The sequence below is a fragment of the Sander vitreus genome, chromosome 11 (assembly GCF_031162955.1).
Source record: "Sander vitreus isolate 19-12246 chromosome 11, sanVit1, whole genome shotgun sequence".
Lineage (NCBI taxonomy): Eukaryota > Metazoa > Chordata > Actinopteri > Perciformes > Percidae > Sander > Sander vitreus.
In genome coordinates, this window is record NC_135865.1 from 21,728,567 (window position 1) to 21,741,492 (window position 12,926).

The 12,926-nt window shown below is 40.7% G+C and overlaps 1 protein-coding gene across 1 annotated transcript in view; it reads right to left on the reverse strand.

The window, feature by feature from the left end:
- Nucleotides 1-222: 222 nt before the first annotated feature.
- Nucleotides 223-12,926, reverse strand: part of nalcn (sodium leak channel, non-selective) — a 71,762-nt gene continuing 59,058 nt past the window's right edge. Inside the window, exons 24-44 of the mRNA XM_078262339.1 lie at nt 12,332-12,452; nt 12,109-12,240; nt 11,512-11,679; nt 10,792-10,896; nt 10,080-10,186; nt 9,863-9,983; nt 9,647-9,745; nt 9,336-9,429; nt 7,253-7,359; nt 6,406-6,480; nt 6,191-6,310; nt 6,013-6,081; nt 5,748-5,896; nt 5,503-5,596; nt 4,842-4,974; nt 3,471-3,586; nt 2,761-2,918; nt 2,115-2,265; nt 1,833-1,982; nt 1,575-1,692; nt 223-1,368 (exon numbers count right to left, since the gene is read on the reverse strand). Coding sequence (XP_078118465.1) covers nt 1,226-1,368; nt 1,575-1,692; nt 1,833-1,982; nt 2,115-2,265; nt 2,761-2,918; nt 3,471-3,586; nt 4,842-4,974; nt 5,503-5,596; nt 5,748-5,896; nt 6,013-6,081; nt 6,191-6,310; nt 6,406-6,480; nt 7,253-7,359; nt 9,336-9,429; nt 9,647-9,745; nt 9,863-9,983; nt 10,080-10,186; nt 10,792-10,896; nt 11,512-11,679; nt 12,109-12,240; nt 12,332-12,452 — 2,530 coding nt within the window. The 3' untranslated portion in view covers nt 223-1,225. The remainder of the gene's footprint in view (nt 1,369-1,574; nt 1,693-1,832; nt 1,983-2,114; nt 2,266-2,760; nt 2,919-3,470; nt 3,587-4,841; nt 4,975-5,502; nt 5,597-5,747; nt 5,897-6,012; nt 6,082-6,190; nt 6,311-6,405; nt 6,481-7,252; nt 7,360-9,335; nt 9,430-9,646; nt 9,746-9,862; nt 9,984-10,079; nt 10,187-10,791; nt 10,897-11,511; nt 11,680-12,108; nt 12,241-12,331; nt 12,453-12,926) is intronic.

Sequence of the window (12,926 nt, forward strand, 5' to 3'; positions counted from 1 at the left end):
ATCCCCTTCGTTAGTCTAATCCCAGGTTTTTTTTTTTACTCATACTGTAAAGGTGTAATTAAATTCCCCTTAAATTGAATCACTGTGTAAAACAAGTGATTTATGAATGCGGCAACAGGCTTTTAAAGCGATCATGGAATGGCCAAATAAGACTTGTGTTAAAGGTAACACAGGCTGCACAAAATGCACAAAACGTCTATAATCAGCATGTACAAGCATTGATTAGATAGAAGCATTTTTGTTTTATTGTGGACACAAAACCCCAACAGGAAAATAGTATTAACCATATATTTAGGGATTTAAAACTTTAGACAATTTTCAGTCTCATATTGAGCAGCGCCTGTTGGAATTTAGAATTGAACGTTTTGATAAGCAAGTGTGGATGGCTGCTTATCAGTGTCTGCTTAAAGTATGTAATGTAATGTAAAGGAAATCAAATCTGACAATTCTTTTGCTCATAAATGCCTATGCAGGCCTTTATTAGAATAATTTAATATTTGATAAAGCTACGGATTTATAATAATTTACAAAATATTTCATGTTTTAACTCGACACAAATACACAAGTTAGATTTGACTTTTAATTATATTCACGGTCATGAATCTAAAAGTTGCTTTATTTGCTTGTTCTACTGACAAGAACAAGAGGACTGGTTTAAGTATAAAGTGATTATAAGGAAATCGATATTTATACGATTGATACTGAACTCCAGAAGAGACATGATCAGAAACATGGACTAAAACAGAAGAACAAATCATTGACGTAAAGGGACATCACAACTTATTTTAGCTGCACCAATAATGTAATTATATATCTAATATATCTTATATAATCTATAATAATATAGAGCAGCAGCTTCTTGGTTTGTCTCATGAATGCAACATGTCCTTTCATGTCACCCAGTCTGCCTTAACACCATATGTGCCTGCATAGAAAAACTCAGCAATCGTAATGAGTGGAAATCACAAAGGAAAAGTAATACCTATCCCAGAGCTTTGAAATCGTGACTACATGTCAAAATGGCTGCTCAACGACAGTATCATCGATAACCTGCACGCACAGCCTGCAATACTTTCAGAAGAGCTCTGAACCTGGATAAAAAGAGATTAGAAAAAGAATTGTTTTCATTCATCAGGGGAGAGCAAGTTGAAACAACTTGAGTCAGACAGCAAGCTTCCCAGCTCATCTGTGAAAAAAAACTGCAAGATGCGCAACGCCTCATTCTCTAAATGTCGATGAGGTCGTCGCCGCTCTCGTCGCTCTCCACAGTCAGCTGACGGGTCCACCACTTCTTCACCTCTGACCCCGAAGAAGCCTCATCGTTGACAGGGTTTATCTTACACACTATGGATTTGACACTTGTGCGACCTGACACGACAAACACAAAGAACAGAGGACTCACGGCCTGATTCTTGTCATGTCAACCTACATTGCTTTGTCTTTATTTTAAAAATTCCACATCCTCTTGCCAGACCACTATTGTAAATAATAGTTTTTAATTGACTATCTCTATGTAATCTCTACAGAACTGTGCCACTTGCAATAGACCGTATACAGAGCTGTACTGTACAAACCTGCAGGCAGTCGCCACTGTCCCAGCTTCCTTTGTGGTCTCCCCAGGTCTGAAGAGTCCTGCCTGTAGCCTCCTCTGTCTGACAATGTAGGGCTGAGTAGCTGCTGGAGACCACTCATCTAAACAAAGAGGGGATATGCTTTGTTTTACCACTGCAAGCGCACACCTGCAGATTATATGATGCGCTTGCTATATATCAAGCTGTCAGCACGTGTGAGTGTGTACTGTACGCAGTGATGGTATGAATGTGGGGCTTTACCTCAGGCTGTGAAGGGTTGTCTGGGTTGTTAGCATTGTGGTCTTCACTTGGCAAGGTGGTCTCTATGCTGGGGGGGTTAAGGAAGCGACTCAACTCCTGCTGCTGGCTCTCTCTCAGGCTGTGGATGATGCTACACGACTGCTGCTGCTTCTGCAAGGGCACAGCGACATAATGTGGTCAGTGTGTGATGCTGTAGCGTGTACTGTACATGCATCTTTGCAAAAAGTTTCATTTTTCAGTTTTCATAAGGCATGTTTGTGTGTTTTCTGTTGAGAGACTAACCGCCCGGATGCGTTTGAGGCATTTCTTGAGCCACATGCGTATGGTCTGTTTGGCAACCTCTTCTTCAATGGTGTACTCCAACTGTTCCCTGGCCAACAGCTCCTCCAGCTGGAGAGACTTTCTAATGTCCACTGAGCGATATGACAGCATGCTGTTTGACACACACACACACACACACACACACACACACACACACACACACACACACACACACACACACAAAAGAGGGACATGTTTAGTGGAATATAATTATGCTTTGGGAAAACTAAAGATTATCAGGGCTTTAAAGCAAAAATACTACTTACATGTAAAGCTGTACTGTACAAGTCAACATTGCACAGAAGAAGTTTCAACCCATCAAGACCTAACTGAAGTTTTAAAGACTTCTAAACCCTGAAATTATGGGATGTTATATAATTTACAGAGTAAGTGAAGACATTCAGTCCCAATTTGTCTTTAGAAGCAGAATTTCAATTGGACAGAACTAATAAATATTTTTTGATGCAGCACCACTTAGAGATTTGGACTGATACAGTGGAGATTTAACATGTTAAGGACACTTCAGCTCAGTATTGGTGTTACATTGTGTTATCCTAGTGGGTCCCACTTAAACACTTATACACTGTTATCTGTGTTCCATGGTCACCTGAGCACATCATGGAAGGTCACATCCCCTCCACTATGCAGTCGCTCCATCTCATAGCACATGTGTTTAAACAGCAACTTGTCTTTGTCCAGGTCCACCTCCAGCCTGCCTCGGAGGAGACGAAGCAGGAACTTCACCCTGGATGTGGGGATCACACCCTGGGGAATAGAAATCATGTTGTTATTCAAGAGCCTGTGACGTGACTCAAGTCTATGATGCTGAGACTTGAATTTCTTGTGTCTAGCTTTTAAGCCTGAGAGTAAAAGACACTTAATGACCTTTCATTTTTGGGGTTGGTTGGGTGGGAGTGGGGAGTCAGTGGGATGTGGGAAGCTAGTGACTGGCAAATGTGAATAGGGTTGGGGTGGGACCAACAATATATGTTGGGGCTGCTGCTCACATTTACATTGTTCTGTATGTTATAATTGTGCATGCCTGCGCAAATGACTGAAAATGAAAGCCTACAGTACATCTGGATGTCGTAATAGATAAATGGAAGGGGGGCAGTCTACATTTTTGATCCAGCACAGACTGTTCTAATTATTTTTAGTCCTGTTACTCACGGCTATACTTCACTCCCTTCAGCCCTTCTCATTAGCTCTCATCCTGCTTTTTAACTTCTCTATATTATCCTTTGCTCATAGCCAAATGATCATCACCCTCTCCCCTCTGCGGTGTCCTCATCCTCTCTCCTATTGCTAATTTCTCACCTCCCGTTTGTCATCCACCATGTTCCAGATGATTTGGAAGTGCCTCAGGTCATTATAGCTCAGCAGCTGGTCCTCCTCGGTGGAGTAGAACAGAGAGAAGTTCTCCACGATGATGGCTGCAGCAATAGCAAGATATATCAATACTCACAGATGCAAATATTCCATGATAGCAATATAATATGTAGTTTTCATTTAAATATGCATCAATCATCTGTGTTTGTCTTACAATGAATGCAAGTTGTTCTTCTGCACTTTAAATATCCTTAAAATATCTATTTTTTTATGCTGCCATGAGTAATCAGCCCAGGCTTCTGGAAAACTCAATTAATCATATCACAATAATGCGTTGATTGAAACCCAGACTGTTATAATAATGATGATAAATGATTCTCATAACACGAGCTCAAGCAACAAGGTAAATACAACAATCACTCTTGCTCTTTTCATGCATTATTTCTTGTGTGTGTGATTTTAAGGGTATTTTCTTTTTCCAAGACATCAAAAACTCCCGACACTCACAGCAGGCAAAAAATGAACGCCTTATAGCTAGAAGCCAGTGTTGATGACGGCTTCTAGCCGAGATGCGTTAGTTTTTTGCTCACATTACATAGGAAGATTACTTATCTGTGAGTGCCAGAGTTTTTGTTTTCTTCGATCTTTGTCACTGCCGGGCACTTAATACACTGTCTAAGATTTGGAGCTGTGCGGCTACTTTCCATTTTTCTTTCTTTTTCTATAAAGAGTGTTCTTTGCAATAGGTCAGTGGTGGTGCTTATATCACAATTAGTATCTCTGGTTTATCTGGGATTTCTTTTCAGACAAGAATACAAAACATATGAAAGTGAATGGCATAGATACAGTCCATAACACCAGAGAATACACACTGTGGATAACATTCAAAAAGATGTAGAGAGATGGGTTGGTTCCATCTTAAAACTAGTATTCATTTTGATTCTACTCATGCCCTTCTGTGCAACCACTTTCCTTTTTTCTGCCATGTCATTTTGTCTCTCTCTCTTCTTATATGGTGGCCTCTGACATGAAAAAGAATTAATGCATAAAGGGGGTTTATCATTGAGCTGATAATAATCTGTAAAAAACTAAACTCCTGTCTCTGGAGAAACTCTTGTTGTGTCTTTGAAGAGATGATAAACCCAAGTGTAATTGTGCTTTATTAGCTCTGCTGTCTTGAGTTACATAAAGCAGCATGGAAAAAAGCCCTAGCCAAAGCACAAGTTTGTCATTCTTTTGAATGGCTTTTATGCATGCACACAGTTTTTTTCCCCAAACTGAAAGGGGAGTTCCCATCATGTGGCTGTGTGTGTGTCTCCACAAGGTTTAATCAATACAAGTATACATACACACACTGACCTACAAGTAGATTGAGCATGATGTAGGCTATAATGACATAAAAAGAGCAGAAGTAGATAAGTGCTCCAGCATAGTTGCCACAGTCAGTCTCCCAGTAGCGATGTTTATCCGGGGTACAGAATGGGGCCTGCACCTGGGAACAGAAAAAAAAAAAAAATATATATATATATATATATATATATATATATATATATATATATATATATATATAATTTGCATCAATGCATGGGGCGATTGAAACATACCCTACATACCCCACATCAAAAGTTCCCTGAAATGTTACAGTAAAGGGTCGGTTCAACCAAAAACTTATTTACAGAGTGATATTGCAGATAGCCATGTCAGCAGTTTTCATTGGGGCTATTTCTTTGATAGAAAGTGGTTCTAGTGAAAACTGCTGACAGTGAGGTCTGTGGAGTATTCAAAGTTATATGAACAACTGTGAGTAACCGGAGTGAGTAACTGTTAATTTTGCTGCGAGCACCACAAACAAAAATGTATTTGCCTCCATTATATTGGGGTAGCGGTAGAAAATTGAGGTGAAGCGACCCTTGCAAAACATAATATAATGTTTACAATGTACAGTATTTTTCCATATTAGGAATTGATGGTCTGTTCCTTTGTCTGTGGGGATGTGTGCTGGATCTGCAGCCCATCTTACCATGCAGTCATGCATGATTTTATTCCAATCCTCCCCTGTGACAATACGGAAGAGAACGGTGATAGCCTTGCCTGCTGTGGAGAAGTTGGCATGCCTGCAAATAGATGAGACAGACAGAATCAGTCAACTCTATAAAGATGTTTTTTACTGTATCTACTGCATATAGCCTGCAGTGTTCAACAGCGGGAACAGCAGCATAATGAAGGATGGGTGTCTGGTGAATAAGAAGATGATCTAATCCTTACCGGTTGATGTTCTCTCCGTATTTGACAGTTCCAAACAGAACAACACCAGCAAATGCGTAGCAGAGGAGGAGGAGGAACATGCCCACAATGATGAAGAAGCTCTTGTACATGCTGACTACCACAGTCAACAGCAGCATCTTCAGAGTCACCTTTATCATCACAGACAAACACACACATTTCAAAGGATATATTGTTGTTAGAATACAGATTCTTTTTTGGCAAAATGCACTAAATTGAGTATGTTCTTGCATGCAAATATACTCACATGCTTCCCACATATTGTAAAGAATCTGAAGACAATCACACATGTGCCCATCATGTAAGTATATGCATTCTAGAGGGGAAAATAATATAGTTATTTGTGTAGTATTTGGTAAAATACTTAACATGACTTAATCAGAACTCCTAAACTGTTCCCTTAATGTGACAGTAATTTATCTAACCAGTAAGGAAAAGTGCAGGACTATCCAGATGACACCCAATGATGTGACCAGTAGGTCATAGCGATTCCTTCTGCTCTGCCAGTAACCCGCTGGAGACATGGCTATCAGCTTCATGGTCACCTGGGTAACAACACCAACAAGGAACATCAGACAATACCCAGAAGAGAAAATATAAATAAGACTTGATGAATGAGGAGATAGGAGAAAAGGCTCACCTCCAGTACAAATATAAAAGTGAAGACTACTGACATGGTGGCAAGAGGAAATGTTGCTTGATATCCTACGTCCCACTGGAGAAGAGCAGGTTCGCACACATGTTAATATGTCAGTTCACATTATATTTATTTAGCACATTGGAATTAATATCTTAATTGTACTAAAAAAAATAAGGAAAAATAAATAATAAAACAAATAAACAAGACATACATTATTGAAATGACATGATGCATTGTGATATAACTCCGGATTTCCACTGGATGCGGAACGTCTGCGGACCGGCTCCGCTGCGGAACGGCTGCGTGCTCTGCCGTCCGTCAATACGCATGCGTAACGGCTGCGGATCCGCTCCGGAACGTCGGCGGAGTCATTAGATTTCCATTAAAGTCAATGTGTGTATTTCCACTGATTGCGGAATGGCTGCGGTCCGACTGCATCCCAGCTCCGGCAGTCCGCAGCCCTCCGGAGCAGATACGGAGAGCTTCTATTTTTGCCGGACGCGGGAGAGCTCCGCAGCAATTCAGCACACGGCAGATAGTGCGGGACAGGAAGTCGAGCACAGAAACAAAATAAAAATCTGGTTAATTTTCAAAATAAAATACACAGTGCTCACGGCGGATCATATTTTCCTGCACTACACCTTGAAAACACAGCACAGAGTTGTTTCCCCTCTACTCCCCTGGATGGAAACAAGCTGTTGTTGGTTTTGTGGTTCTATTCTACGTGAATTCGCGAGATATTGTGGGTCCTTGTGACTACAGCTGTCAGTCATGGCCGCAGCCGTTCCGCAGCGGAGCCGGTCCGCAGACATTCCGCATCCAGTGGAAATCCGGAGTAAGGCTTTACCTTGACTGAGAGCAGCACTGACTGTGCCAGCACCAGCACAGCAATGCCCCGTTTGAAGAAGGGATGTTGAGTAATGTCATACATCTTAGCCCGGAACCCCCCGTTTTCTGTCAGGCATATAGAAGACCAGAGATGTATTGATACCTGCACAGCTATAACAACATTTCTCTGTGGAAGATTATTTCAACATTTTCATACAGTCAGGGTAGGATTCACTGTACAAGTCAGTGATCAAATTTGAGTGTCTGAACTGGCACTGAACTGTAGCAGTGGTCTTTTATAAGTCAGCTGATGCTTAAATGTATGGTAGTGTCCCTTACTGTCCTGCAGATGGCACTCATGGACTGTTTAGGTGTTCCTGTAACACTAAATTGTGCTGCAGGTTTCACACACATTTAGGTAGGTGGATGCATTTGTGTCAAGAAAAGGTAGCAAACCCACACTACCAGTGCAAATGTGTCTTAGAGTTTTTAGACCGTAGAGTGAGGTTACAGTTACATCACTGGATAGTTCTGTATTTCACCTCCTAAAACTAAATTTTAACTTGAGCTGGAGATGTAATCTTCTCTTAGGTCCATTAGGAAACTGAAGTGGTTTAAAAATGTGATGAGAGGAGCTAATGTGATGGCTATTATTGAAGCCCATCCCAACTTTACCTAATGATACTATTTTCTCACACTGACACCAGACCTTCCTCCACAGCACTGCGAAGGAGGGTCTGGCGAGTCCACACAGCACTCCGGGATGGGAGAAAAACAGCTCTGGTTTATTGGCATTTCTTTAAACCAATCACAATCGTCTTGGGCGGCAATAAGCGACGGATTCAATGACGGTGCCTTTGCAAAATAGCCTCGGGAAGCATTTGTACATTCAAAAGTTGTTTTAGTCTCGCAACAGAAAACTCAGATTCGACAGGAGGAGCAGTTAATAGGCCTCATAAATTGACCAGAGTTTAGAATGCCAATACAAAGAAAGTGGAAGGTGATGGACATCCGTCCGAAAATGAGTCTGGCGGAATTTCTGGCGGCACCTGAACAATCCCGGAAATAAAACGTTGTCGATATAGACTAATGCTACTATAGTCCATGCACCACAGAAAGACTATAACTGCACTACAGGTTTCTGAAATTGTATTTCCCCATTCACATGCACATTTGAACATCATGCTTGTTTTATGTGTCAGCATGCTAGCTTTGAATTAGAAGAACGCTTGCATTTTATCCTTGTCACAACAAATCCTTGTTAGAAGGGATATTTATTGCAACTGTTCGTAGTGTCCACCTCAAAACAGGGAGTTTAATATCTAATGAACATGAAATATAACAACAGTAGCACATCCAGTGGCAGCCTCTGTGATTACATACTGTATGACTGCTGACCCCAGAGACAATTTTTTCAAGTGCTTTGAGTAGGGATGTGGGTAAAGGCCAGCTCAGTTCTGTAATGATCTGCCAGTAGTGAGTGAGTGGCGCCAGTGCAGAGGGCCTTTGGATGTGGATCAAAGTCAGGTTAATACTGTTGATGTCAGCAGTACTGCTGACTTGAACTGATGCCATTGATTTTCTGTTAGTTCTCAGCCTCAACTGTACTAAGAGACGATTTCCCACACTGCCTCCGAGGCACAACAATTCTCACGACTCTAATCGCTGGAGGAAGAGCAACACTGTAACTGTTAGGTATTCCTGTGTTGAAATGTGATCAATAGCTAACTAAACTCAACAGTCATCAGGTTAGTTAGTTAAAAAACGGGTAGTTTACTTCCAAAGAGGTGTGAACATTTGATACATTTGCTAAACAAATTTCCCATAGAAGGCTGTGACATGCATGATTCAGTGTCTAAACCATTTGTGTTATCTGTCCTCCTATTCAGCTTTTTCACTACTGCTGCTAGTCATCATTTGAGTGTCATGGTGAATCCACTGAGGCATCAATCCTCAATGGAAAACAAGGACTATTAAATATGGATTAATCATGCTGGTGCTACATCAACATGATGCTTGATACTGTACTGTATCACTGCTTTTGTATTACAGAATGATTGCCAAAGCCTTTGGTGTATGTGTTTTATTTTGTGTGTGAGCACCTGGGCGAGGGGGCAGGTGGAGAGGCTGGGCTATTTTCAGTCGACTCTTCAGATCCTCCCATCTCCTCTGGTCCACTGTTAGGAGAGCAGTGCCCTGGTGGTGGGAGACACAAACACATTTAAATCCTGAAGGTGGTATTTTCGCCAGCTTGGTGGTATTAAATGAATACCATGAAACTGCAACATCACCAGTTTGAATTTGGCCATTCCTGTCTGCTTCTATAGTCTCTTTACTGCCACATAAATGTAAAAACACCCCGAAAATAATAATAAAAAAAGTAGGAAGCTGTATCTTTATGTGTGGCTCTTACCTTGTTCTCGTTGAAGTTTGCAATAACAACGCCGACAAACAGGGTGAGTCCAATCATGCACCCCAGAAACACAAAGACATGGATGTAGATGCCATGGATCTGCAGGCATAGAGGTATTTAAACTGTCACGTTGTTCTTATAATGTAGAAGTCCGAAGTGAAAAAGAACACTTTAATGGAAGTGAGTGGAAAGGTAAGGTAAGGCGGGGTTCAGTACCGGTCCTACGCGGTGAATAATGACATCTCGGACCTCCACCCAGCCTTTGAGGGACAGCACTTCAAACAAAGCCAACATGGCATTTCCCACATTGTCAAAGTTAAAATTACGAGGGTTGGCCCTGAGGAAGGACAGAATGGATACATCAATCATTGGCTGAAGCTAAAGCAATTCTAAATCAAGCAGTGATAAAAAAAACAACAACAAGTAGCTATACCAGACTCTTGGTACCCAGAAACCAGGCTTCTTCTCTCCAGCCTTCAGTTTCAAATTTAGGTTCTTGGATACGCTGACATTTATTCGGAAAATACCGTGACAATCGTCCTATAACCAACAAAGCAGTTTACAGCAAAACACAGAATGAAGCAACCATTAGAATGGCATGTAAAAAAGAACATTTCATTTGCTTAAAATAAACAAACTCAGAATATGACAATAATGCTGTAATTGTTTTTGCATAATGCATATGTGGTTTTAATAAGAACCCTTTAGCTTAAAGAATTAAAAACTCATAACAATTGTTGAAGACAATATGTTTCTTCTCATTTATATTTATATGCAAGTTGGATATATAATATTATTAATGGATAATATTAATGCATAATAACTATCAGCACATTCCCAGTTCTTGGTGAGTACAAAATATGTTGATATTAGGAACCATCACTATAATTACACATATTTGACCTGTGAAGACCTGTTTAAGCATTGTACTGTTTTCTATATAATAAATGATCTGCTATAGTACAAGCTAAAGGAAGTACTATGACTGTTGTTAAGAAAGTGGGATAAAAGAAACCACTGGATTATTCAAACCATTATTGATTTGACTGAGAAAACCCCTTGTACTTATACAGCGTGTTGTTCTCTACAGGGAGTGTGAAATGGGAGGGGGTGGTTTAGTAAAGAGATTATGTTTCTTGCTGTACCCGTTTAATGATATGGGGGTCGTTGCACTTGGCAAGCTTTCCGGCAAACAGTTGAACTCCGAAGCTTGCGAACACGAGCATTAGAGTGAGGAGTAGAATGGAAACCTGCAGGAGAATCAATCAAGAGTTTAAGGCAGACAGTTCGACATAATCTAAGCCATTGAGATTAAAGAGCAAACTAAGCATGCCAGGCAGCTGTGGATTTAGAGACCTCAGCTGGGAAAATCCAAGTCAGAACCAGAGAGAATCTGTAACTGTTTAGCTTATGATAATATAATAAAATCCTTGGTAGGCAAAGCAAAAGGTAAGCAAAGACGAGAAATGGCCTGTAAATAATAACAATCCAATAAAGGTGAATGAAATGCTTTAGTGTACACATCCTTATATATATATATATATATATATATATATATATATATATATATTATATATATATATATATAGATATATATATATATATATATATATATATTATATTTGTAGATGTTTTTTGCATGTTTTAAGCCATGTACTACTATGTTTCTGCACATATCTAAAAGTGTTGCCTATTTAGTTCATCGAAGTGTGTGAATAAATGAATGTGTAGTTTCACCTCAATATCTGATTAACTAAAAAACTAACTAAAAGTTAGTTAAAAAACTAAAAAAGCTAGTAGATTCGGAGAAGAGTTGCACTTCTTTACTGCACTTAAGGGGAAATTATACATGGTTAACCACTAACCAGGAAAATCTCCTTGAATCCTTTGAGAACCTCCCGCACCACCTTCCTCATCTGGGGTACCAGCTTGAAGATCCTGAGCGGACGCAGGCAGCGCAGCATCATCAGCAGCTGAGCCCCAGACTCAGGAGGGACGTCAGGAGGCAGCCAGCACAGGAATATCAGACTCACCTACAGAGGAGTCCCACAGCAAGGACAGCGATGAACGGTTAGGGGAAAGGTAAGCATCCTGCAGATTTTACAGTTGCAATGTGTTCATGTCACAGGTTCATCATTTGATCTACGTCAACAACCCTGTAACTGTCCCGTTCCCTTATCGCAACCGACACAGACATGTTCTACTGCAACACCACTGAACAAAGATTAAATATGTCTTTTGCATGATCTACGTGCACATTAGATGCACATAAGAGTTATTTCAGAATGCCAAGAAAATGTGAAATAATGACAGTGAGGCCACCAAACTGAATTAAGTTATTTATAAGTATAAGCTACTATTTAAATAGGACAAATGACAGATCATTGGTCTACCCTCAAATACTTTTTTCCAGTGTGATTCAACCCTTATGATCAGCCCTTTGATTGGATGACATTTCTCACGAGATAGATGAAGATGTCCATGACTCCTCCGAAGTCTCTTATGACAGCTGTGGGGGTGAAGAACAGACCGTCGGCCATGATCTTCAGGTTGAGCTCAATGCTCATAAAGATCACAAACACATACTCCCCGATCTGAAACAGAGGGCACGGGTATGACAACATCTGTCCAATCATGCAGCTGCTCGCTTGCTCATGCGGCCATTGATCCATCTGCTTTTAATACCTGCAGTGTGGGGGCATGCATGACCCTGGTGAAGGGTGATTCAAACATCATGGAGATGCAGGAGCAGATGGTTACTACAATCATAACCCAGTCCAAATAGGTGACGAGGCCCAGGAGATCGCTGCAGGGACACACACATTAACATTGTTATGGTTTTTGGGAATTTATGCAGAGAAATAGTATATTCGGTGTAAGTAGGTCAAGAAAGCTATTTGGTTTGCAAACCAGCAAATACTCGGGGATAAATCAAGAGAAAGAGAGGGGGTAGAAAAAGAGAGTAGGAGAGATATCAGAAATTGAGAGTAAATAAATCTTTGTGTGTGTGTGTGTGTGTGTGTGTGTGTGTGTGTGTGTGTGTGTGTGTGTGTGTGCGTGCGTGCGTGCATGCGTGCGTGTGTATTTGCGAGCAGCCCAATCTGTTCTGCAGAAGGATGTCAGTAATATTCCCCCGACACTATCTGATACAAAGGACTGCCTCCCGCTTTCATAATCAGACTCTGTGCTCGGATGAATTACGATCAGGTTGCATAATGGGTGAAATCTATTTCACAGCTCTTTATTTCACAATTTTCATTCCGTACCACAGGTTTGGGAA